Source organism: Pseudorca crassidens, chromosome 19 (genome assembly GCF_039906515.1).
Source record: "Pseudorca crassidens isolate mPseCra1 chromosome 19, mPseCra1.hap1, whole genome shotgun sequence".
NCBI lineage: Eukaryota > Metazoa > Chordata > Mammalia > Artiodactyla > Delphinidae > Pseudorca > Pseudorca crassidens.
In genome coordinates, this window is record NC_090314.1 from 44,872,855 (window position 1) to 44,895,825 (window position 22,971).

Consider the following 22,971-nt stretch of genomic DNA (forward strand, 5'->3'; position numbering starts at 1 on the left):
GAGATTAAAAAAATCTACTGCTAGGTATGTTCTTCACATTGGCCTCATCACACAGAAAAGCAAGTGAAAGTGACAGGGAGGACTGGGGACCAGAAAACAGGTGCCTTGTCCCACTCTCGGGGTCTCTGCTCACTTCTTCAAATAAGCTCCAGGTTCATTCATCCCTGAATCAAACTACTCCTATGTCCAGTTTTAGGACCTACAAGTCAGACCACACAATTCCCTGAGAAACATGCTCTCGAACTCCTTTACCTTTTGTTTTCTCCGTCTGATACACTTTTTCATAGTCCCGTACTGCTTCTTCATACTGTTCTGTGTCCATGTAACTGAGAAGGAAATACAGGGCAGTACAGCGACGTAAATAGCAGTGGCCTTCAGTACCACTCTAGGGGAAGAGGCGCGGCTCAAGCGAGAGACACACACTTTTGGTTGAGACGCTTCATGAAACAGGAGTCCTTAAGCTAGCCATGTGAAAAATGAACTACCAAGTCCTCGAGAGAGAGAGAGGTCTCATGCCACTTGCACCTAACCAGCAAAGTGATATTCTGCTCTGAGCAGACAGCAACCAAGAGGAGAAAGTTCCTTCTGATTTCACTCAGAGCCACCGAGAGGCATCTGGATCACCTCAGGAGAGACAAACGTGAAGGTACCTACTTGATTACTTGGGACTGAAACACAGGAGAAAAACTATCAAGTGAGGTCAATGGATATGGAAGAGCTTGGAAACAATGAGTACCATAAACATGCAGGGCCAGCTCCAATCCAGAGGTGTGGGATTCGTCAGCCACTGGAAGGATCAAGTTCAAGGTGGTGGCTGCTGGCAAATGCTTCCATTAAGACTAATCAATCCGAGAGATGTAGGTTAATGAGATAGAAAAGGAGACGTAAACACAGGCTTGCTTCTACTTCAACAGCACAGAAGAATGGAGGGCCCCTGGCCCAAGATGGGAGGAAACAAGCTTGACAGGCTGATCGCCAGACCTTTTAAGTGTCTCTTCCACAGAAGTAAAGGGCATTTTCCTGATAATATCACTGGCTCCAAGACTGGCCTACCGATTAAACAGACTCTGGTAGCAGTTCCAGACAGTCACCATCAGCTGGGGAGTGGGAAGTGACCATGCAGTGCAGCTAGCCACTGCACAAAGAGGTTCAATTTATTACACTGCTGCCACACAAGCCGATCTTTGCAAACATCACAGAGCCCCACCAGGCTTAGAGGCCAGAGCAGGGGGAGCACTACTGATGTGGCTGGCAAAAGTGAAGCCCAACATCTTAGGCATCTGATTTTCTGGCCACATCTTGATTAATGACTTTTAAAAAATGGTGACAAAACCAATGCCCCACAAACGCAAGGCACAAATGCTACTAGGAGTACAGAGAACCCATCTGCAGGATGGAGTATAATAATATAAACTGAAGTAACAGAAAATTAAGAACTGACAGCTCTGGGTATAGAAATGATGTGACAAACAAGCTACCTTGATGGACTTACCAGGCCCTACATAATGTACTAAATAAGCTTATATTAGTGACTTGCATTTTTACTTCACATTTTTTTTTTAATTCAAGGACATCCTTACATTAAAATATTTTTTTTAAGTTGAAGAAAAAGTAGAAAAGTAGAGCTTTAGGACAAATGGAAAACTCCAGCCCATCATGGGAAATGTAGCAAAGATCTGGCCTCTCCCCACCTGTAGGGGTGAGCTGAGGCGGACTGGGGCAGTAGTCAGGGCTCTCGTAAGGCTCTGGCCTGAACTAATCTCCAGTACTTCTTGTCAATCCCAGCTGCCTGAGGGGACTGCTGCCAAGCCCTCCGCCGACTGTGCCGAACAGTGCACGCTGTCCTCTGCGGCAGGATCTCATGGCAGAGCCACTCAAGAGAACAGTTCTGTTTCTACCACAAAGATAAGGAGCTATCTGATCAAAGCAATTCCTGATTTTTATTTATTGCACATATGAAAAACAAAGTCCTTCATCCCATTACCCTCCTAACAAATCCAGAATTTTCTGTTCTCTTCCCAACGCTGTTCAAACACTACAGTGTTCCATTGAGTTGATACAGTATTATGTATCCAGCCACCCCCTTCCCACTAGACATCTAGGTGAGATTCTCCTCTTATGCTATTACAATAACACTGCAGTAAACATGTATATAGCATTTTGTGTCTGATAAAATAAGTCTTTAGCTGGGTCAAAGGGTACGCTTTTGTCTTCCATGTGTGTCTGCAAGTGGTTTGAAAAGATGAGATGACTGACAGTTGGTCTCACAGAATCTGTAATATAATTCCGTGTATGTTTGTTGGACAGATTTAGTCATCTACTTAGAAATTCACTTAAAAAAAAAGCACTACACACGGGAGTTTTCCTATCTTTTAAAAACGTGGATAATTTTGAGAAAACTAAATGGGGAGTAGCCCATGCTCTGCACAACTGGTGAGACTGGAAAGCTTGAAGAACTATGGGCTCGTCAGGTAGCAGTAACAGCACCTGTCTTTGGCTATGCCATTTCATGACAAGGAATGGGATGGGTGTTGGAGGACTGGTATACAACAAATAGGTCTTCCTTTAGGAACTTTAAAGACAGGACATTCTTCTCCGGCTGGGAGATTAACCTGAAAAAAGAAAAGACGGATTCTGGGAAGAGGTCTCTCCTAGCCCCTGCTCATGTTCCTGTCCGGAGAAAAGAGTCTAGTGGGGTCAAGAATAAAATGAACAAGTATGCTGGGGAGCAACCTGACTCTGAAGGCAAATCTGAGCACTAGACCTAGGCAGGAGTATCCTAGTCAGACAAGGATATTTCAAAAGGGGCTTCCATATACTGCTGGAAGGCTGAGCCAGATTAAATCCCTTCCTGTCAAAAGACTGGCTTCCCTAACCCAGAACATACAGGATAGGCACAACTCTCAACTATCACAAGAGATACCTTTCCTCCTCTTCCAAGCACCATACGTTCATTCAACAAACATTAATTGAGTGAGCACCTACTGTGTGCCAAGCACCAAGCACTATGCCAAGTTAGAGCAAAAGTGTACGACACAAAATAAAATCTCCAAAGGAAATGGATTTAAACTTTAACAAAAGGAATTTGGGTCAGGCATCAGAGGAAACTTACTGACCGTGAGGGGCGTAAGACACTGGCATGGGAGACTGAGGGAGCTTGTGCAATCTCCTTCGCTGGAGGTCTATAAAGATAGTCTAGGGCTGGAACAATCCCACCTAGAGGCAGGGGGAAGGACCAAATGACCTCACAACATCCCTGGGTCTGCTTCATCATCCATAATGCAATTCCCCTGGCAGGCCAGCAGCAACACCCTCTTCCTCCCACCCACCAGAGGAACTTACCACTGAGCTCTTCTCAAGTAGGCTTTTATATAAGTGTCATCAAGCTTCACTGCATTTGTGCAGTCTTCTATTGCATCATCTAGTTTCCTAAGCTTCAGGAAAAAGAGGAGCAGTCATACTTCACATCTTGGGTGACTGAGGGAGCCCAGAAGCTGTGGGCATGGCTTCAAAATTCTAGGAGGATCGATCAGTCATGCTGGCCCCCTAACCGCCACACTCATTCTTGGTCACTGGAAAGCCAGTATCTCAGAGGGTTAAGGACACCAAATTCAAAATTGGTTTCTTTTCTAAATGATGGAAGCAAAGCACACTTATCTGCAAGGATAAACCACCTCTACCATTCCAGGTTAGTGCCCAACCAAGACATGGAAAGAGTAAGGGTGGTTCTTGCCTCCTATTCTTCCAGAGGCCAACTGGAGGGATCAGAATTACTGTGATTTTTAAACCACTAGGACTCTGCAAGAGCAAGGAGCCTATTCTTTCTGACAGTTGTGTGGGACAGAACTTAGGACATTTTCAACTGAGCATGGTGACCATCAGTTATACTGGAGAAAAAAACTAAGCCTGCCTCATACTCGAATTTCCTCCAAATCACTCCTAAAAAAGAAATAATCACTTGCTTAGGCAAAAAGAAGCAATACTTGCTTTAAAAATTGTCCCAAAGCCTCTAGCCATTCTTTTACTGGAAGAAAGAAACTTGAACAACAGGTGGCAATATCCTTCCGAACTGTCCCTCAAGTGCCCCTAAATTCCACAGAAAAACTAAAAGCTTGCCTCTCAGAAGGAAGTTCCTAACAAGCTGAAACATCAACCTTTTCTCATCTGGCTTACCCTCATTGGGCAAATTTCCCAAGACTGCTTTGTTGGCCCTTAAAAATATCTCCATAGGCCCCAAGCCCCAGACCAAGTGCTTACCTTGGAATTAACCGTACCCCGATTACAGTAGAGTTTAGCATTTGTTTTTATATTATTGGGGTCTATCCCCAGGGCTTCTGTGTACAGTTCATATGCTAGCTTGTAATTTCCTTCTTTAAATGCTTTATTCCCATCTTCTTTCTTTGCTTTAAGTGCTTTGGCATTCTACAGAGAAAAGCAAGGGGAGGTCAGTTCACATCCAGAAAGCCTCGTCTGAGAGGCCACTGCACAGAGAGGCCAGAGTCTATTTTCAATTGCTTAGATCCTAGCGGTTTAGCATCACATGGCCCTCCACCCTGCGCAACCCCACCACCTGGGCTATTTGTTGCTCATTGGTGCTTCCTACAGAGTGGACAGGGGAAACCAAGATTTATAAAAGAATACCAATGAGACCTGTGTTACCCAGGGTTTACCTCCACTCCCCAGGATAAGCATTACTATCTTTTCTTCACTGAAGGAAGAAAAAAAGAAAAAACACACTTACATATTAAAAGGATCTGACCCTATAGATCACATTTACCTTTAGGCAAATAAAAGTTGCCCTGAAATAATTTCTCATGAAAGGATCAAGCATCCTGGCAAGGAGGGAAGAAGTGCTATCACATTCCCTGTGATTCTAAAACCTTCCACCCTAACTCTCTAAAAGGCTCAAAAAGAAAGCTTTCTTTCCTACCCAGATCTGGTGCCTAGAACTTACTCTGCAAGCAACGCAGGCCTTCTCATGGTCAGGAGCCATCCGGAGAGCTTGGACAAAAAACTGAACCGCCTTCTCAATACAATCTTCATAATAAAGGCAAAGACCTCGTACATATAGAGCATCGGCATTGGTGGAATCCATTCGTAAAATGTCACTGCAATAGCCAGAAAGGGGCACATTCAGCTGTGGTTAGGATCTCCCCCACCATTACTATCATTTGGCCAGTTTTTTTCTTGACCATGTGTCTAATATGGAAAGTATCCAAAAGTAGATTCCCAAGCACTCTTCCCAACCTGTCCCCAAATAAATCACCTGTATCTATCCTTATATACTTCTTGTGTCTCACAATCTTTATTAGATCAGGGGTTGGTAAATACAGCCCACAGGCCACATCCTATCTGCTGCTGGTTTTTGTAAATAATGTTTTATTGAAACTCAGCCACACCATTTGTTTATCTATTATCTATGGCTGCTTTTACACTATAGTGACTGAGTTGAATTGTTAACAGGGACAACACGGCCTGCAAAGTCTAAAATATTTACTATCCAGCCCTTTAGAGTTCACAAACCCCTTGAGTAGAAAGAAACGGACATTTAAAAAAACAAAAACACACCAAAAAATCCACACATCTCTTCTTTCACATATAGCTCAAGTACCTACTGAACTCCTACATAAATACCTTTGGATTTTCGGTATAATACCCGGTCTAACCTTTGGCTTTAAGTCCCAGGAAGGTCTGATCACCCTGGCTGGCCTACCTACAGGACAATATGTTAACTCCTGTTGTAGGGAACTGCCAGACAGCATTCGTCCAGTGGTATCTGGCATTTTAATACAAAATTGGCCTGACTTCATACCTGGCCACAGACTGTGCTTCTGGATAACGACCCAGCATTGCTAAACATTCTGCTTTGAGGATTTTGAAGCGATGGCAGGCAGGGGCATATTCTAGGGCACGGTCCATGCAAAAAACAACCTATGGGGAAGAAGAAAGCAAATAAGGTTCTTCATCCTGGACTCCAGAAAATGTCTTGACTTTAGTTTGGTTACAGGCAACAGATTCAAAGGGAAGTAATACCAGAGTTTAAGAATATACCTGTTTAAACAAACAAACAAACAAACAAATATATATACACACACACACACAAACACACCCCTAATTTATTTGATTAAACCACTGAAATGAGGAGAGCAGCCGATCCAGATGATAATGATGACAGCAAACATTTACTAAGTACTTTATATATTAACCCATTTAATGCCCACAACAATTTTCTGAAGCAGGTAATATTAATACCCTTATTTTACTGATGAAAAAACTGAAGTAGAGATTAAGTAACTTGTTCAAGGTCACCAAAGCTTGGACCTTGGACCAAATAGGAACAGAATTTGATCTTAGACACAAAGACTCCAGAGCCTATAACCTTAATCACCATACTAAGGTGCCTCCACAGGGAATCATATCGATAGTGACTGTGATCAAAACTCACATTCTTCTAGTAGAAATACCATTATTTGCTACTTTGCATAATTCATCATGCTTAGCCTACTAATAAGACAAGGAATACCAAAAAGAGAACCTGATAAAGAATCATTACTCCCTATATTACTGAAATTGCTCACAGTTCCCTCCTTCCTGTGGCATAAGCCTCACATGGTGGCCACTCTTCCACTTCCACTTTAGTACAGAAATATCTAATCATTAGTTTGCTTTCAATAGTCCTAAACTATACCTAACACATTGCTATACAAACCAAAAAGGTTCTCTCTCTCTCTCTCTCTCTCACACTCTCACACACACACACACACACACACACAGCTGAGATTATTTCAGTCTTTCAGCTTCATAAAGACTTCCATATATTCCTATTTTTTCTGAGTTTGTTCTCTGAGCTTTCACTTTGGTTTATCTGTTATTCCTGGGAAATCCTTCCTGAATCATACTCTCCTCCAAGAATAACTGACCCAATGGAGAAATCTGGAGTTAAGGGACACCCGTTCCCTCTAAGAATCTGGTCATAGGGATCAGGAAGAGATGAAGTCTGAAAACTGGAAGCAGAAATAACTCAAATTCCATCAACAGGAGACTGGTTAGGCAATGTAGACACTCATATACTAGAACACTAACTACTATGTGGATCTAAAATAGAATGAAGAAGTTCTGCATATACTAATATGGAAAGACTTCCAAGGTCTATTAAGTGGGGGGGGGGGGGAAGCAAGGTACAGAACTTTGCAGAGCGTTATTACCTTTCATGCAAAAAAGAAAGAAAGAAAGAAAGAAAATTAAGAATCTATCTTTGTATTTGTTGGGAATTCCCTGGCGGTCCTATGGTTAGGAGTTGGTGCTTTCACTGCTGGGACCAGGGTTCAATCCCTGGTCGGGGAACTAAGATCCTACGAGGCACGAGGCGCGGCCAAAAAAATGCTGTATTTGTATTTGTTTATGTAGAACAAAACTGTGGCAGTAAACAGAACAAGAACAGTGGTTATCCTAAAGGGTGAGAAATAGGCAGATGGAAGATAAGTTTGGGGGGAGCACTTATCACTGAGTAATTGTTTATACTTTCTAACTTTTGAACCAAGAATAGCACCTACTCAAATATTTAAATTTAAAAATAAAGGGAAGTAGGTAAACACCATGAGCTGTTGCACTGGCAAGGCTTTCCGTAGGGTCAACAGAGCAGTGGTGGGGACACCTTTCCTTGAATGGCACAGCTTATGTTCTAAGGACAATATGAAAATGCAGGTACTGAGCAGGGCAGTCATGGTGCTAATTTTCCCCTCCTTAAACAGAAAAAGAATTGGGAGGAGGGCAGTCAGTCAAAATGTAAGCAGCCACAACCTGCTGCCTTTGTGACGTTCTGTACGGAGAGGGTTTAGCTCATGGTGGGGAGTGTCAGTTGGAGCCTCACTTCCCACCCCCACCTCCCCATGACTATGGACAGCTGCAGGCAAAGAAGATCTTTGTTTCTTCCAAGTTCATCTGTTTCCCCTGCCAGGATCATAATTCTTCATTTGTGACATCACCATGAACTACAGTGGGGGTGCTGGGATGTCACAAACAGAGGATTCTGTCACAGACTAGGGATTCTGGCTCCAGGGTGGGCAAGAAAGAAAAGAAACCCAAAAGACCGCCTTTTGAGACAAAGCTTTTGCCTATGCAAAGCTCTAAAAATGTGACACGGGGCAGAATTGCTTTCCAAACACACACACACACAAAACAAAGTATGAACTGCACTACAAGGACACTGTGGTTATTAAAACCAATGGACAGAAGAGGGACGCTAATAAGTTAATGCTAGGACTCTGTATAAGCTAATCAGATATTACCAAATAAAAGACTGTCACAGTTTGTGACTTAAGAATGATTCTTAACTGTACCCTTTTATCACGCATTTGAGTACCTGCTACAGAAAGCACTGAGCAAATTCCCACATATGAAGTGACGACTCCAGTCCTTGGATGATACAATCATAAGTGATCCTGAAAACTGATCCTGATCAGTGGTTTTTAACCCTTTTGGAGGCCACTTACCTCCCCTTTTGAAACTCTAGTGAAAGCTACTTCCAAGTTCCATCTAAAGAAGGGAATCAGGAATTACTCAGATGAGAGATAACCACTACAAATAAGACTTAGAAAGATACCTGGAACTTTGATACCTTTCCCATACTTCACATAGGTCAATCCCTTTGGCATGTACATTCTTCACGTACTATCACACAGCTCCATAAAGGACGGTAGTGTGCTTCTGTGGAAAGGCTTAACATCAAAAGGTATGACGACAGGTTACGTACACTATTCAAAAATGTAAAAGGGGCCTTTATCTTTTATTTATGGCTCCATCTAGATCACACAAAGCAGGTGTTAAAGCTAGCTCTCATTATTCTAATAAAAATGGGTTATCCAAACCTAATATTTAATTCCAACTGGCTTTTCCTCTACTAACCAGCATACCTTATATCAGAAACAGGAACGAACTCAAGTAACAAACTCATACCGCTTTTTATGATAAAGCGAAATATAACTAAGAAAATAAGAACCTTAACAAAAAAAAAAGTTTTTAATGTTGATGATGTGGAGCGACAGAAGCGCCCATTCATTGCTGGTGGGAATGAAGAATGATACGGTCACTTCTGAAGACAGTTTGGTAGTTTCTTGCAAAACAATCTTGCAATACTTTTACCATAGGATCCAGCAACCGTGCTTCTTGGTATTAACCCAAAAGAGTTGAAACTTATATCCATACAAAAACCTGCACAAAGATATCCAGAGCAGCTTTATTCATAATTGCCAAAAACTTGGTTGTAACAAAATGTACCTCTGGAATTCTCCTCTGGGGAACACTGATAATGGGGGAGGCTACGCATGTGCAGGGCAGGGGATATATGGGAAATCTCTGTACTTCCCTCTCAATTTGGCTGTGAACCTGAAACTCTAAAAACAATAAATAGAAGTCTTAAAAAAAAACAGGGAAAGAAAAGGTCAATGCCAAATTAAAGTGATAATTTACTATTCTAGATCTTCTGTACCATACTACTCCTCTAATTACCTCTCACACACACACACACACACACACACACACACACACACACACACAGAGAACTTTGTGAGAAAAGTGTAGATGAGACTTCCTCACAGTTTTACTTTACCTTCCGAAAATCCCGCTTCTCAAAATCCGTTTCTGCTATTTTCTCATATTCTAGGACTGCATTAGCATTCTTGAACTACACCAGAAAAATCATATAAGAGAGTTTTAATGAAGTTGCAGATTCAACAACCAGAAAAACCAACAAGGACTTGATGAGTTTATTTCAAGAAAATCAGAACCACAGACTTTTCACAAATCAATTTGGTGAAGATGTAGCCGAGACTCCTTAACAGAAAGGTTAAGGCCCAACCTTTACCCTCAGTTTGAACTTAAGGTCAGAAACAAAGGAGCCATGATACACATACATAAAATAAAAGGCACTGTCAGAGGTTCAGTGAGATTCTCACTAAATGCATCCAGGAGTAAATTAGGTACATATGAAGATGCAACTAAAACATCTTCTAGCTGCTACCAATTTAATCAGGATATGAATTCAAATTTTTTAACCCCACTCAAATCAGTTCCTTGACGCATCTGCCCATCCTCCCAGCTATCTCAGAAACCCTCCAAATTGCACAGATTTTCAAAGCTGTAAATCATATGCAAAATTCCTTTTACAGATAAGGAAGCTGAGGCTCAGAGACTATGAGACTTGCACACATTCACCCAGGTGTGGCTGATGGCAGAAGTGAGACAAGATCTCAGTTCTGATTCTCAAGTCACTATTCCTTCCAAATATACCACCCTGCTGTTTCTTCTGATACTGACAGCATCAGACCCATACCTCCTGTTGTGCCTGAGCATTTTTGTGATCCAGTTCTAGGGCTCTCTGGAAACTACGACATGCTGCCATGGCATTCCCTAGAGATAGGTGGCATTTGCCCTCTCGTAGATGTCCCTAGAAGAAACACAAAGAGGGAAGAAAAGGAGCATGATTGGCCAAGCCAAAGGAAATCAACAGCAGCAACATGCACACACAACCAACAAGGGATGGAGCAGCGCGGTTCTCAACCAGGGGTGATTCTGCCTTCCATGGGACATTCAGCGACGTTAGAGATATTTTTGGTTGTTACAACTGGGAAGGGAGGAGAGTGCTACTCACATCTAGTAGTTAAAGGCCAGGGATCTACTGAAAACATCCTATAATGCACAGGATAGCTCCCCACAATAAAGAATTATCTCGCCCCAAATGTTAACAGTGTCAAAACTGAGAAACCCTGGGCTAGAGGAATCCAACTACAGCAACTCAGACCCCCCCAAACAGCCCCATTACATACCCGAACAAAACTGTCATCCAACCTCACTGACTGCTGTGCATCTCCAAGAGCTTCCCGGAACTTTCCAAGCATCATCAAGGTGGCTGCTCGATTCCCGTAATAGCTAGCATTTTTAGGACACATATCTACAGGAAAGGCAGAAGAATGTGAAACGAAGTTTAGCATGGGTCACTGCTTCAAAAACTCAGGGGCCGTCTCCCTCAGAGCTATATCAAGGCAATCAAACTGTAACAGGAACGCTGACATACTCTAAAAGGCCACAGCCAAATTTTTGACTACTTGGACAAACGGACAGCAGCAATGGTGCAACCACTTTACAAAGACAAGTTATTTAAAAATATGGGGCCTCCCTGGTGGCGCAGTGGTTGAGAATCTGCCTGCCAATGCAGGGGACACGGGTTCAAGCCCTGGTCCAGGAAGATCCCACATGCCGCAGAGCAACTAGGCCTGTGAGCCACAACTACTGAGCCTGCACATCTGGAGCCTCTGCTCCGCAACAAGAGAGGCCACGATAGTGAAAGGCCCGTGCACCACAATGAAGAGTGGCCCCCGCTTGCCACAACTAGAAAAAGCCCTCGCACAGAAACGAAAGACGCAACACAGCAAAAATAAATTAATTAATTAATAAATTCCTACCCCCAACATTAAAAAAAAAAAGCTTGGGAAAAGAATTGCTTAGGATACTTTAAAAATATATATATATATAATAATAATAATAATTTATACTTAGCTTTAAAGTCCACTGATTATCCTTTATGGGTTAAGGGGTTAGCATATTTGTCTTCTTAATGATTTGTGTTTTATGTAACAAGACATGAAAATGAATTTGCATTTGTTGAGTTGGGGGTGGGGAGCCTGTAAACAAGTTAGGTGAGAAAAATGCTGGCATGGGATTAAAATATACTGGCAAATTGAGCATGGAGGTAACTAAGACTTGTTAATATCTACAAAGACCATTTTCTAAGACGGTAAATGAATTGGCAATGTCTGAGATGCATTTAGGTGGGTATCTTATTGCCATATTATCTAGAATTTCTAGAACTGCCTTTAATTTGCCAAATGAAGAACTACCTGCTTGAGCTAGAAAAAGTTATCCCTCATAACAGGGGGCCCCAACCCCCGGGCCGCCAAGCAGTACCAGTCCTCGGCCTGTTAGGAACCGGGCTGCACAGCAGGAGGTGAGCGGCGGGTGAGTGAGCGAAGCTTCATCTGCGGCTCCCCATTGCCCGCATTACCGCTTGAACCATATCATCCCCCCCACCCCGCCCCGTGGAAAAACTGTCTCCCACCAAACTGGTCCCTGGTGCCAAAAAGGTTGGGGATCACTGCCACTAAGGACATTAAACCCAAAGACTTCACATAGTAACAGTTATCAACCCACTATGCAGAAAGACTACTTCTTAGAGAGGAGCTATTTATAACAGTATTTGGTGGGGGGTTTTCCTGGTGGTGCAGTGGTTAAGGACCTGCCTGCCAACGCAAGGGACACGGGTTTGATCCCTGGTCCGGGAAGGGTCTGGGAGGATCCCACATGCCGCGGAGCAACTAAACCCGTGCACCACAACTACTGACTCTGAGCTCTAGAGCCCTCGAGCCACAATTACTGAGCCCATGTGCCGCAACTACTGAAGCCCGGGCGCCTCAAGCCCGTGCTCCGCAACAAGAGAAGCCACCGCAATGAGAAGCCGGCACACCGCAGCGAAGAGCAGCCCCCACTTGCCGCAACTGGAGAAAGCCCGTGTGCAATGAAGACACAACGCAGCCAAAAAATTAAATAAATAAAAATTTAAAACAACAACAATATTTGGCAAATTATTTTCCAGTGTATCCCTTCTCACCTATGGCTTTTGTATAATAGTTATAAGCTTCATTGTAATCTTTCTTGGCATAGTATGCATTTCCTTGTTCCTTGAAAGACTCTGCTTCCCTGAAAAGGAAAGAGAAAGAGAATCATGTTACTATACCGAGGGAATAACCCCTGTAATCTCATGGGAACAATCTTTTGGTCTAGAGCCCCCAGCACATTGAGCTGAAAGTTTATGTGATACTTGAAGGAATTTATAGATTTGTTTGATGGGCTGATGGACCAAAAGGAGGTGCTAATGAACGAATCCAAGTTCTTCAGATGCTATTTTTTGTCACTTAGATACATTCAAACTAAATCAAGAAACCTCTCTGATGTCGCCTGACCTTTCCTCACTACTCCTACCTGTAATCATTCCCCTTAGGACAGGCAAATTTAGACATTCTCTCACAGAGACAGAATTTTTATATTTATTTCCTTTCCACTGTGCCACAACTTCTGCCTCTTTAGCAAACTTACAGAAAGTCAGTTATAGGTAATGCTGTTCAGGGGCAACTGATTTCTCAATGTGAAATGGGTCATATTCTTGGAGTTTTAATGATTTATTCTCTTGAAAACTGGCTCATGCATTTGTCACTGGAAGGACAAGCAGAGCAAAAGCAGGTCGCAAAGGTGTTAAAAGCACAGCATATTGGTGTTTAAGATGGAGGACAGAGTTGAGTGACAGCAGAGACCAAGAACTTCGATGACAGGGACATACAAAATATAGACTGCCAGTGCCATGCTCTAACAAGTACCCACCTACTGATGCTCTCCGCCCATCACATCTATGTGGATACTTAACTGCCTCCTCAACCATCCCTCTAGTACCTTGTATAACCACCCAATGGCGTGGTTATGAATATCAAAAATTTTGCCCTACTCCAAGATCCATTTTTTTGAAGCTGTGCATGAGACAAACTGTACTTTCCAAAAGAAACAATGATATATAATTGCAAATTATATTCTTGACCAAAGAACTAGAATCAATTCAGACATGACCAACAATGTCTCAAAGAACAAACTTGTAACCTCTATCAGAGATACCCAAAATCACTCTAATGACCAACTTGAGTGACAAAGATAATTCTTTACCAAAATGATTACTGCAACATAGCTAAATATCTGGCATTTCTGTTATAAGGAAGAATCTTTGTTTCTTTTTCTGTCCTCCACGCATGCTAAAAGCCCAGTTCAAGGGCTGGCTGAAGTGGGGACAAAAATACAGTTCTTAACCTTGGTGATGGTATAGGAGTTTACAGCTTGATTCCATGGACATCGGCAATGGGAAGATTTGTGATTTTATTTACTCACGTATTTTAAACTACAAACTGGCAAAACCACCCTCCTTTTATTGAGGCGATCTCCCTTTCCATTCTTCTCCATCACTGTCTTGGCAAGCCCTATTAACAAGAAAAGTCTGCTAGCAGAAAGGAGACGGAAAATGGGAGATTTCCCTAGGGGTCCAGTGGTTAGGACTTGGCGCTTTCACTGAGGGGGCCTGGGTTCGATCCCTGGTCGGGGAACTAAGATCCCACAAGCTGTGTGGCATGGCCAAAAAAAAGGGAGAAGGAAAGTGGAAATGACCTATAAATGACAGATTTGAACTGTGATGGATTTGAATAATTTTATTACACCAACTGTCACAATGATGTAAAGAGGCCATCTGCTATTAAAAGTTCTCAAGAAGGATCCCCCAACTGCAAGACTTATAAGACCAAGCACAAACTTTCCACATGCTGAACAACTCTAAATTAAGCCAGGCACTATAAGAACTATGAAGAACCTATCCTTTAAGAGCAGACATGCCAAAAGATTTGAAGAAGGGGCTTCCCCAACACAGGATGTCAGAAGTTGAATTAAACCACTATGAAGAAATGGAGTAGTAAATTCAAAAGCAATAGGCCCAAACTGTACCTGAAAAGATCTAGCCTTCTATTCAGTCAGCTAGTGGCAAAGACCACACAAATCCTTGAGGAAAACCAAAGGCATCTGAGCACTTGGACAGACGTTGTATCAGCATATAAAGCTTGTGAGTCAAAGGGGGGACAATCTGTAGAAATACAGAGAGATACCCTTTCTTTCCTGAAACACTCACTCCAGTGGAGGCCATGAGTTCAGCATTGGCTTTCCAGCAAAAATGTAAAGGACGACTTCTGTGGAAAATCAGTAATTATTACTGAGGCCAGGTACTTTCCATACATTATCTTATCAGGTGAGTTTCATTATTCCCATTTTTCAACAGAGGAAATTAAGGGTTAGAGATTAAAAACTGTCCAGAGGGTCAGGGTGTCAACCCAGACCTGCAGATCCCAGAGCTGTGCCCTATCTACTATGCTAAGCTCTCTCTAATACTCACCTCTACCTATTGCCTAAGACTTTAAAAATTAATCTGTACTGCTAAGAACAATGAATATGAATTTCTTTCAACTAAAACACAAAACTGCCCAGCGTATAAAATCCAACTCCAGAACTGCAACCTGGATTTAAACAAGCCAAATGACATTCCTAACAATCAGTCACAGACAGAGTAAGGCTCCTTTCCCTTTAAGATGCAAGACCTAGTGAACTGGACTTTGCCTCCCCCAAGAAATGCATTTCATTTTAGTAAATGGTGAGTAGATTCCATTCTAGAGCAAACAAAGCGAGTAATGTAGAGTCAGCCCACAGCAGAAAAGAACAAGAAGAATTGTGTTGTGACACGTTACCATGTTTTTAACCTCACACTGCACAGCATCAGGCCAGAATTAGCTATTCCCACACAACTGCCTTATGAAAAGGACTTATTTTCATAGAAACATGGTTGATTAACAGCTGCCTAAACAATGGGCACTTAGTGCTTTTAGACTGAATGCTTATTTTTTGCCTCCAGGTCCAACGCCCAAAGTGGAGTCCCTCCGTCATCTTGAACCTCCCCACCAAATACACAACAAGCTTTAACCAATGGGCCTGACCCTGCGAGACCAGCCGAGGAAAGAGTGGATCTTTGGAATCCAGCATGGCAGCAGCAAGAACTGAACAAGGCTGCATCAGGAACAATTCCAGGGTCAAATCCATTCAAGTCCTGCCTGGGAGTCTGAGAAAGGGCTGAAGCTTGTTCAAGTTGCCCTTACAGCAAAGGGACTGAAGGATGAGATGTCAAAGGCGTAGGACTGGAAAAGAAGGAGAAGAGCTGGTTAACACTGGAATTGAGGGCAATCTGGCGGTGGCATCTGTCACTCCACTCACTGCCAGTCAATTCATTTGAGAACCAAGTGAGGTTACAACATGTATCTAACTAAAACACATCAGTACTAAGAAAGGAAGAATTAGGATTAACTGAGTTCACCTGGATTAGGTAAAAAAAAGGAACAGATTCCAAAAGGGACTACATTAAACTACAGACTATTTTCTGTGGCCACAGAATGAAATTCAGACTAAACCCTGAAATATAACACCACATCAAAATATAGACTTGGCCATAACTGACCCGATGACACTATTAACAGAGACTGTATCTCTAGTGCATTTTCAAAATTTCAAAACATTTACGATGAGGGTCTTCACAACAGCCTTCTGAAGTGGTGATGGTGATAATATCACGTGTCCTCCAACAGACGAAGAGCTAGTGAGGCACCCAAGGTGGCTGCACAGGTTTCCTAAATCTTAGAGTCCCATGTTTTCCCCGCTAGATCCTGTGAGTGGCAAGGTTTTTGGATTAAAACTAATTTATCCAGTTCCCCACCCAATCCTTGGATCACCTCTAAGCAGAAAAAGCTTCACTTCTCTGATTCACCAAGAGATGCTGGGAATGACTACCTCTACCAGACCAGTCCTTTCACTTGAATAGCCAGCAACAAATTCCTGTGAAAACAGCTCATGAAAGGTTTTCCAAAAACTCTGCCCTCTTTGGATGTATGATGGGAGGGTGTCCCACAACGGGATCAGTGTCAGAGGGCCAGGCCGGCCTTCTCTCTGACAGATGTAGGTAAGGAGAATACATTCTACTCTTGCTCTGCTTTGCTATTTTAAAATGTATTTATTTTTCAGAAACAACCTCATCAATCAGAAAACTGCAGTATGAAAACCTGCTCTTCTAACACTACATGTGCGTGAAAAATCTGTATATCCTCTGATCACACAGTTCCATTCTCTCTCCCAATTTAGCACTCATTCATCACAGATGCTAATTACTCCAACAAACACTGCCAAGGGAATCATTTGGTATCACACAGGTCTTAGCAGGGCTCAGCATCATGTGATCAAATCAGACAACTTGGGCTTATGATCACCAGCCAACTTTGCACATTTACAGATAAATTAAAAACAAATTAAAACACCACAGTTGAAATCGTAATGTGCCCCAAATTAGATGCTCTATAAAAACTTCCATTTTCTCTCTAAATACTTCCAAGTTGAACCTTAAGCAATATCTTTGCCTTAGGCCAACTAGTCTATCTTCTAGAAATTAAAGAGGTATTTAGAAACTTTACTCAACTCTCACTAATGCAGGATTCACTGGCAAGTATTTTTTTTAAAAAACGTCTCAACATCTCTGGGTTCTCTCTGGAATTACTTCACATGTATATGTGTAATGTACCATTTTTAGATTTATTCTACCCCACTGCATGAAAAATAAAGACTAACATGGCTTCACTATTCTACATTTGCAACTGAGGAAATACTGATTAGATTTTTGAATGACCAAGGGCAGGGGGGGAAGCGGGGTGGTGAACCACAGTACTCTTATTTATTTCAAGTATTTGGCTAGAATAATGTATTTTTAATAAAGTTCCGCTCTTCCAATAGCCATTAATACCAGTTTAAATCAAAACAGACGTAGCAGCTTGAATGAGATCTTTTTTTTCTTTTTCTTTGCATTTTCTTGATGTAGTCTGCTACTCCAGAAGTGGAAGAGAAATCTACTAAAATTACAACTCAGGACAACGTGATTTCTTGTGAGAGCAGAGGAGCGTTTAGGGGCCTCTGACCTGGAGACTATTTTACTGGCAGGAAGAACTTTAAAGAAAGATATCTTTCCTTTTTTTACCCTCAGGTCTTTAATAATAATACTTTATACTGCCAACCAGTCAAATATCCTTTATGCATTCCTATTATATTTACTACTTCCAAAATGTCACCCTTACTCTAGATTGTTGCACCCATTTCTTTTATTCAGTCAAATTTACTAGTTGCCCGTTGATGAAGGAATGCCCTCCACCCTTCAGAATTTACGGGATCTTGGCCAGTCTCAGAGTAGAAATTCCTTGCTCCTTCCCACAGCACAAGACCTCTTGTTCCCAAAGGCATGTCACAGGGCCTGTTTCATGTTGTACTCTCTCTGACCTTCATGAGAGAGTAAAGTAAAAGGAGCCCAGAAGCCTTTTACTCCATCTTACCAAATGCATATTATTCGATTTCTTTCTTTTTTATCCTCTAACAATTTAAGTTTCACATGGATAGGTGGAAGCCATATATGAGCGGGAACAATTCCACAGATAGAGTGTTTGCCAAAATGCAAGGCGCTAAATGTTGAGAGCAAATAAAGGCTTCATAAAGGTCCAGAGAAAATAGAGGGTGGACTCTATCCAACTTCTACCTGTTGGTAAGGGTGGGCTACCCAGCTTCCTTTACCCAATTTCCTATAGAATAGGCAGCTTCTGCTTTCACTTAAAAGCCCAGTTAAAACACCCACCCTCCCCCCAAAAAGAGAAGGAGATGAAGATGAAAAAAATATACCACTTCAAACTGTCCTCCGTCTGGACACTCAGGGAATCTCAACAGGGGCAGAGCCAGAAGAGACCAAAAGGCACCAAGTGCAGTCACAGATACAGACTACACAAGGCAGCAGCTCTCTCTACTGCTCAAGTAGGGAAGGACACCAGGCAACGCACTGGAGGTGGCTGTCTTATTCAGTGGGGAAAAAGAGCAAGCAAGCAAGCAATCCGGACGGAAATTCCATCATTGCAGGCAGAAGGATATTCACACAGAAATAGCAGCCTCAACTGTGTTAAAAACTTCTGCTAGTTCCTTAAATGGGAGGTGTCAAAATCAGTGGCACCTACCTAAACTTCATTTACCCCTGGGGGCAGGAGACACAACCAAGAAGTTGCTTCTGAGAAATAAGCTTCTCAGAAGCTACTCTGAGGACACAAGCCACTGGCTTTTTGGCATTAGCCAGAGACTTGTTTTCATAATACCTCCCCAAACCCACCATTTTCTATCCCTTGGTTTCCCATTCTGTGACATCTCCCACTACCCTCACGGGGACACTAGCACTCATCAAAAATCTAGAACTGGGGAATTCCCTGGCGGTCGAGTCGTTAGGACTCTGTGCTTTCACACCCGAGGGCCCGGGTTTGATCCCTAGTCAGGGAACTAAGATCCCACAAGCCATGTGGTGCGGCCAAAAAAAAAAAAAAAAAAATCTAGAACTGAGGAACTATAATTAGGAAAAAGGTTGCTTTCTGAGTTTTTTTGGTTGTTTTTTTTTGGTGGGGGTGGGGAAAGAGGGGGGGAGATGGAGATGGGAACTAGAGTCAGAAGTCTACACTGTCAACTGTTATTTTGCTTCCCAAGTTTTTGTGGTTCTTTAGCTCATCAGGTGGTTGACTGTCTCAGAGCAAACTGCCCGAGGCAGAATTCTCAGGACAGAAACTCTAATAAGAGAGAGCCCTGCCTGCCTCACACACCCTCCCCAAAAGCCTAATATTAGAATCAGAAAAGACAGTTAACACTTTGCTTATCTGACAATCTGGCCACCCCACACAAAATCATAGGCCAACAGAGTATTAGGTCTCAGAATCAGACTCTGAAAGTCAAATATTCCTGATCATATTACCATTCTCAAAAGCCTCAATCACTCATACCCCTGCCATGGTGGGATAAACATAGAAACTGCTGTTTGGATCTGCATGGGAAAGAAAAAAACTGTTAATCCAATAAAATGAATAAACTACTGGAAAAACTTGCATGCTGAATCCTGTTCTTACTGCTGAAATCCAGACAATTTAAAAGAATACCTGGAACGACCTCTAAGTAACTTCCACATCACTCAGCACTGGAGAAAGGGGACCAAACATTAGTGGAGTAAGGGAGAAATGGGCTCTCAGAGACTTTGCAGACCACAAGGCACCTAGGCAGCCACTGACCATTGTTCTCCAATCTTCTAAAGTCCTAGAGAAAGAAAGCAAAGGCAAGTGCCCAGTATGCAGCTTTTAAAAACTTAAAAAATACTACCTTCAAAGACTAAACCAATTCCTGATTGGTTGGAATGTACAATAAGGCTGATCTTTAAGCCAATCAGAGTTCTGGTTGTTGGGAATGACCTAGACACTAGAGCAACTGCCACTCACTTGGCCCAACATTTTATTAAAATCGCTCAATTTACCTGGCTTCAGTTAATACATGAATCTGAATTAAACCAGCAAGGAACAGAGAGACCCTTTCTCTGTGCTCTACCTTTGCTCCAGTAAAGACTATTTAACAGTTTTGCCACTTGTTAATACCAGGGTTCAATTCAATCAATTATTTGCTGGTATTCAGGATTCTGTATTCCTAGCTTTATCCCTTCCTTAACCGTGACTTATTTGTCCCACTTCTTCATCTCTGACCCCACAATTAAAGCATACCAAAATGAAAGTGAAGGCTGAAAGCAGTGTTTCTCACTGATTTGGGCTCCAGGTCAAAGATAAATTCCCATTCAGTTTGCAGGCTTTGTCTAGCTGCCTGCCTTGGAACTTCAAGAGAAAGTTTAGGGGGACACAAACCTAAGAATTTGAAACAGAGTGGGGAAGAAGGGGGAAAAGTAACCCCACAAGCTCTGCAGTTAAGGCCACAAACTCCAAAACACCCCAAGAAGCTGCAGTTAATAGCAACTACAGCAGCCCCCAGGATATGGATTCAGGGTTCAGTGCTTCCCACCAACAATATTCATAGAAAAATAAAAGGCAAAATCCCAAAAGAGTTTACGATACCTAGGTACTAAGAAAGGGCCTACTAATAATTGTTCTTGCTCTCCTCCACCAGGAAAACAGACACTGAGAAGTTAAGATTATCAGCCCAAGGAATCAGGTAAGGATGCCCTTGGCTCCTAAGTCGATGGCTCCCATTGGTTCTTTTGGACCTCACTGCCCAGTCAGGCCAGATATATGCTGAGACACAGAAGTACTTCCTCTGTTGATTAGCAACTTGAAATCCTTCGATTTTACCATAATAGAGACCACCTACGGAGACCAAACTACTCCCCAGTCCAGGAAATACGACCTGACAGCCTTCACTCAAGACAGGCATTCATGTATTAGGTAAAACAATCAGCAACTTCCCAGGAAAATGTAAGTTTTTAAATTAGCTGAAATGTAAAACCTCTGAAATTTAGTCCTCTGGCTCCCCAAGCAGCTTTATCTATTCTGGTGGGCAAAGAGAAATAATAATCTTCATGTCCAGAACCCTGATCTATTTTGGAGTGCCAAATAACACATCTTTTATTTTAGCTTCTCAGCTGCTATAAGGGAAAAAGAACTTTGTCCAGAGTGACAGGCAAAAAAACTGGAGTCCATTTCTTTTTCTGTAGAGACTCTAATGCTAAGGAAATAAAACATGTAGCCATTTAAAATGCTACAACCATGAGGTCCAACTTCTTGAAAGTTCCTCTCACTGTGCCCGCCCCCCCCCCCCCGTGGGACTGTGACAATTCAGCAGCAGCAGCAGCAGGATGCCCTTGGGCCACGATGCAAAGAAGGACTCCTTGCTGGACTTTACAAAAACAACCCGAGACCCATCAACTCCTGTGTCCCCAAGTGAACTAGGAGTAGGACTGTAACAAGAGACACGAACTTGGCCTAATAACTAACCAAGTCAGATAGTAAAGGGCATTTGTAAGAGATGTGCCTATCCCTGCCCTCTGCTGTGGCTACACAGGAGGATTCCAGGATATGTGAAAAATGTAAAACAATCTTCCTCCAAAACTTCTAAGTCACCACTCCATTTTCAGCCTTGGAAAGCTACACATCAACAAGGCTTTTTCTTACTAACAGAGCCCAGTATTTACCCTCCTAAGGATGCCTTATATGGCGGAAAGTCAAATGGTGATATTTTTATTTCACTGTATTTTCCTTTTGATTTTTTCACATAAGTGGTACACAATAAACATTTACATTTTATTATGTCTAAAAAAGATCTATGTATGTTTTACATATAAGTCTATTTCATAAGAATGCGTTTTTCAGTTACAGTTTCTTAGTGGCAGAGAAAACAATCGTGCATTTTACAACCAATGACATCTTAAAACTCCATGAAATAAGGCAGTTAACATCAGTCAACACCCTCCCTTATTCTGTTTACTGCTACCAAATACCATACTTTTTTGTGTGTCTGATGTGGTCACATTACGGCATCACCTGTTTTATGTTTTTTTATGATAGAATATCATAAAAGGCCTGATTTTGTTTTAAGGAAAAAAATTTGCTTTACATAGGAACTTTGAAGGGAAACTCAAATTAAGGACAGTGCCTACGTCAGAGATTTATACTAAATAGGCTGAGTTTATTTTAAATTACATATAGCCCAACTCCCTATTACAGCACAAAGAACCACTGAACTCCTTCCAAACACAAGTAAAGTAAATCCCTACAATTAATTTAAGTTCTGCCTGTATTGGTGGGAGTTTTGTGTCCTGTTTTGCAGTTCCTTAATGATGCTTAATTCTAAACACCTGGAAAGAACTGGTTTGTGAAACCCCAAAACCAGGAACAGACAGAGACTAGGCTCTGGTTTCCTGCCTTCTCTGATATCCCAGGGACCTACTACACTTTGTCAAGGCTCTCAGCTCCTGCTCGCAACAGATCAGGAACCTGGGACACCGGCCGTAGTAACTACCCTTAAGCTTGATAACTATTCATTCTGCCTCCCTGAATACCTCTGATGTTTCAAACCTAGATAGTTAAAAAAGGTAAAAATTCTCGGAATCCTGATTTCAGATCTCATGAACTAATCACCACCTCGAATCCTCCAGACTGAAACCATAATGGGCTTGGTATAAAGACATGAAATATGTGGGAAGGAGACTGAGAGAACTGTAGTCAGTTAACCTGCGGTTGACGAGGACAGGGCTCCAAACTTCCAGAAGCTTTTCGTTAATTCTGCTCCAGAATTAGGACAAGTATGACTACCCACAACTGTGTTCCAACCCCACTTCCAATAACCTGCCTTAGCTGTAGCCAAAATCCAGAGCGTTCTCGAAAACCACTCACTCTGCAGCTCCCTTGCCGAGTCCGGACTGGCAATCTCGAGCCACTGCGGCTGCCCAGCAGAGCCAACAGCGCCCAA

At 42.3% G+C, this 22,971-nt stretch overlaps 1 protein-coding gene across 3 annotated transcripts in view; it reads right to left on the reverse strand.

Moving 5' to 3' along the window:
• Nucleotides 1–22,971, reverse strand: part of DNAJC7 (DnaJ heat shock protein family (Hsp40) member C7) — a 30,047-nt gene that overhangs the window by 5,749 nt on the left and 1,327 nt on the right. The window contains exons 2-11 of one of the 3 annotated variants that reach the window (XM_067716271.1): nucleotides 15,780–15,818; nucleotides 12,662–12,750; nucleotides 10,824–10,948; nucleotides 10,331–10,444; nucleotides 9,608–9,682; nucleotides 5,813–5,931; nucleotides 4,955–5,108; nucleotides 4,258–4,422; nucleotides 3,343–3,434; nucleotides 253–326 (exon numbers count right to left, since the gene is read on the reverse strand). In XM_067716271.1, the coding sequence (XP_067572372.1) occupies nucleotides 253–326; nucleotides 3,343–3,434; nucleotides 4,258–4,422; nucleotides 4,955–5,108; nucleotides 5,813–5,931; nucleotides 9,608–9,682; nucleotides 10,331–10,444; nucleotides 10,824–10,948; nucleotides 12,662–12,750; nucleotides 15,780–15,818 (1,046 nt within the window). Of the gene's footprint in view, nucleotides 1–252; nucleotides 327–3,342; nucleotides 3,435–4,257; nucleotides 4,423–4,954; nucleotides 5,109–5,812; nucleotides 5,932–9,607; nucleotides 9,683–10,330; nucleotides 10,445–10,823; nucleotides 10,949–12,661; nucleotides 12,751–15,620; nucleotides 15,819–22,971 lie in introns of all 3 variants that reach the window. The other 2 variants (XM_067716273.1, XM_067716272.1) reach the window with 2 other exon arrangements.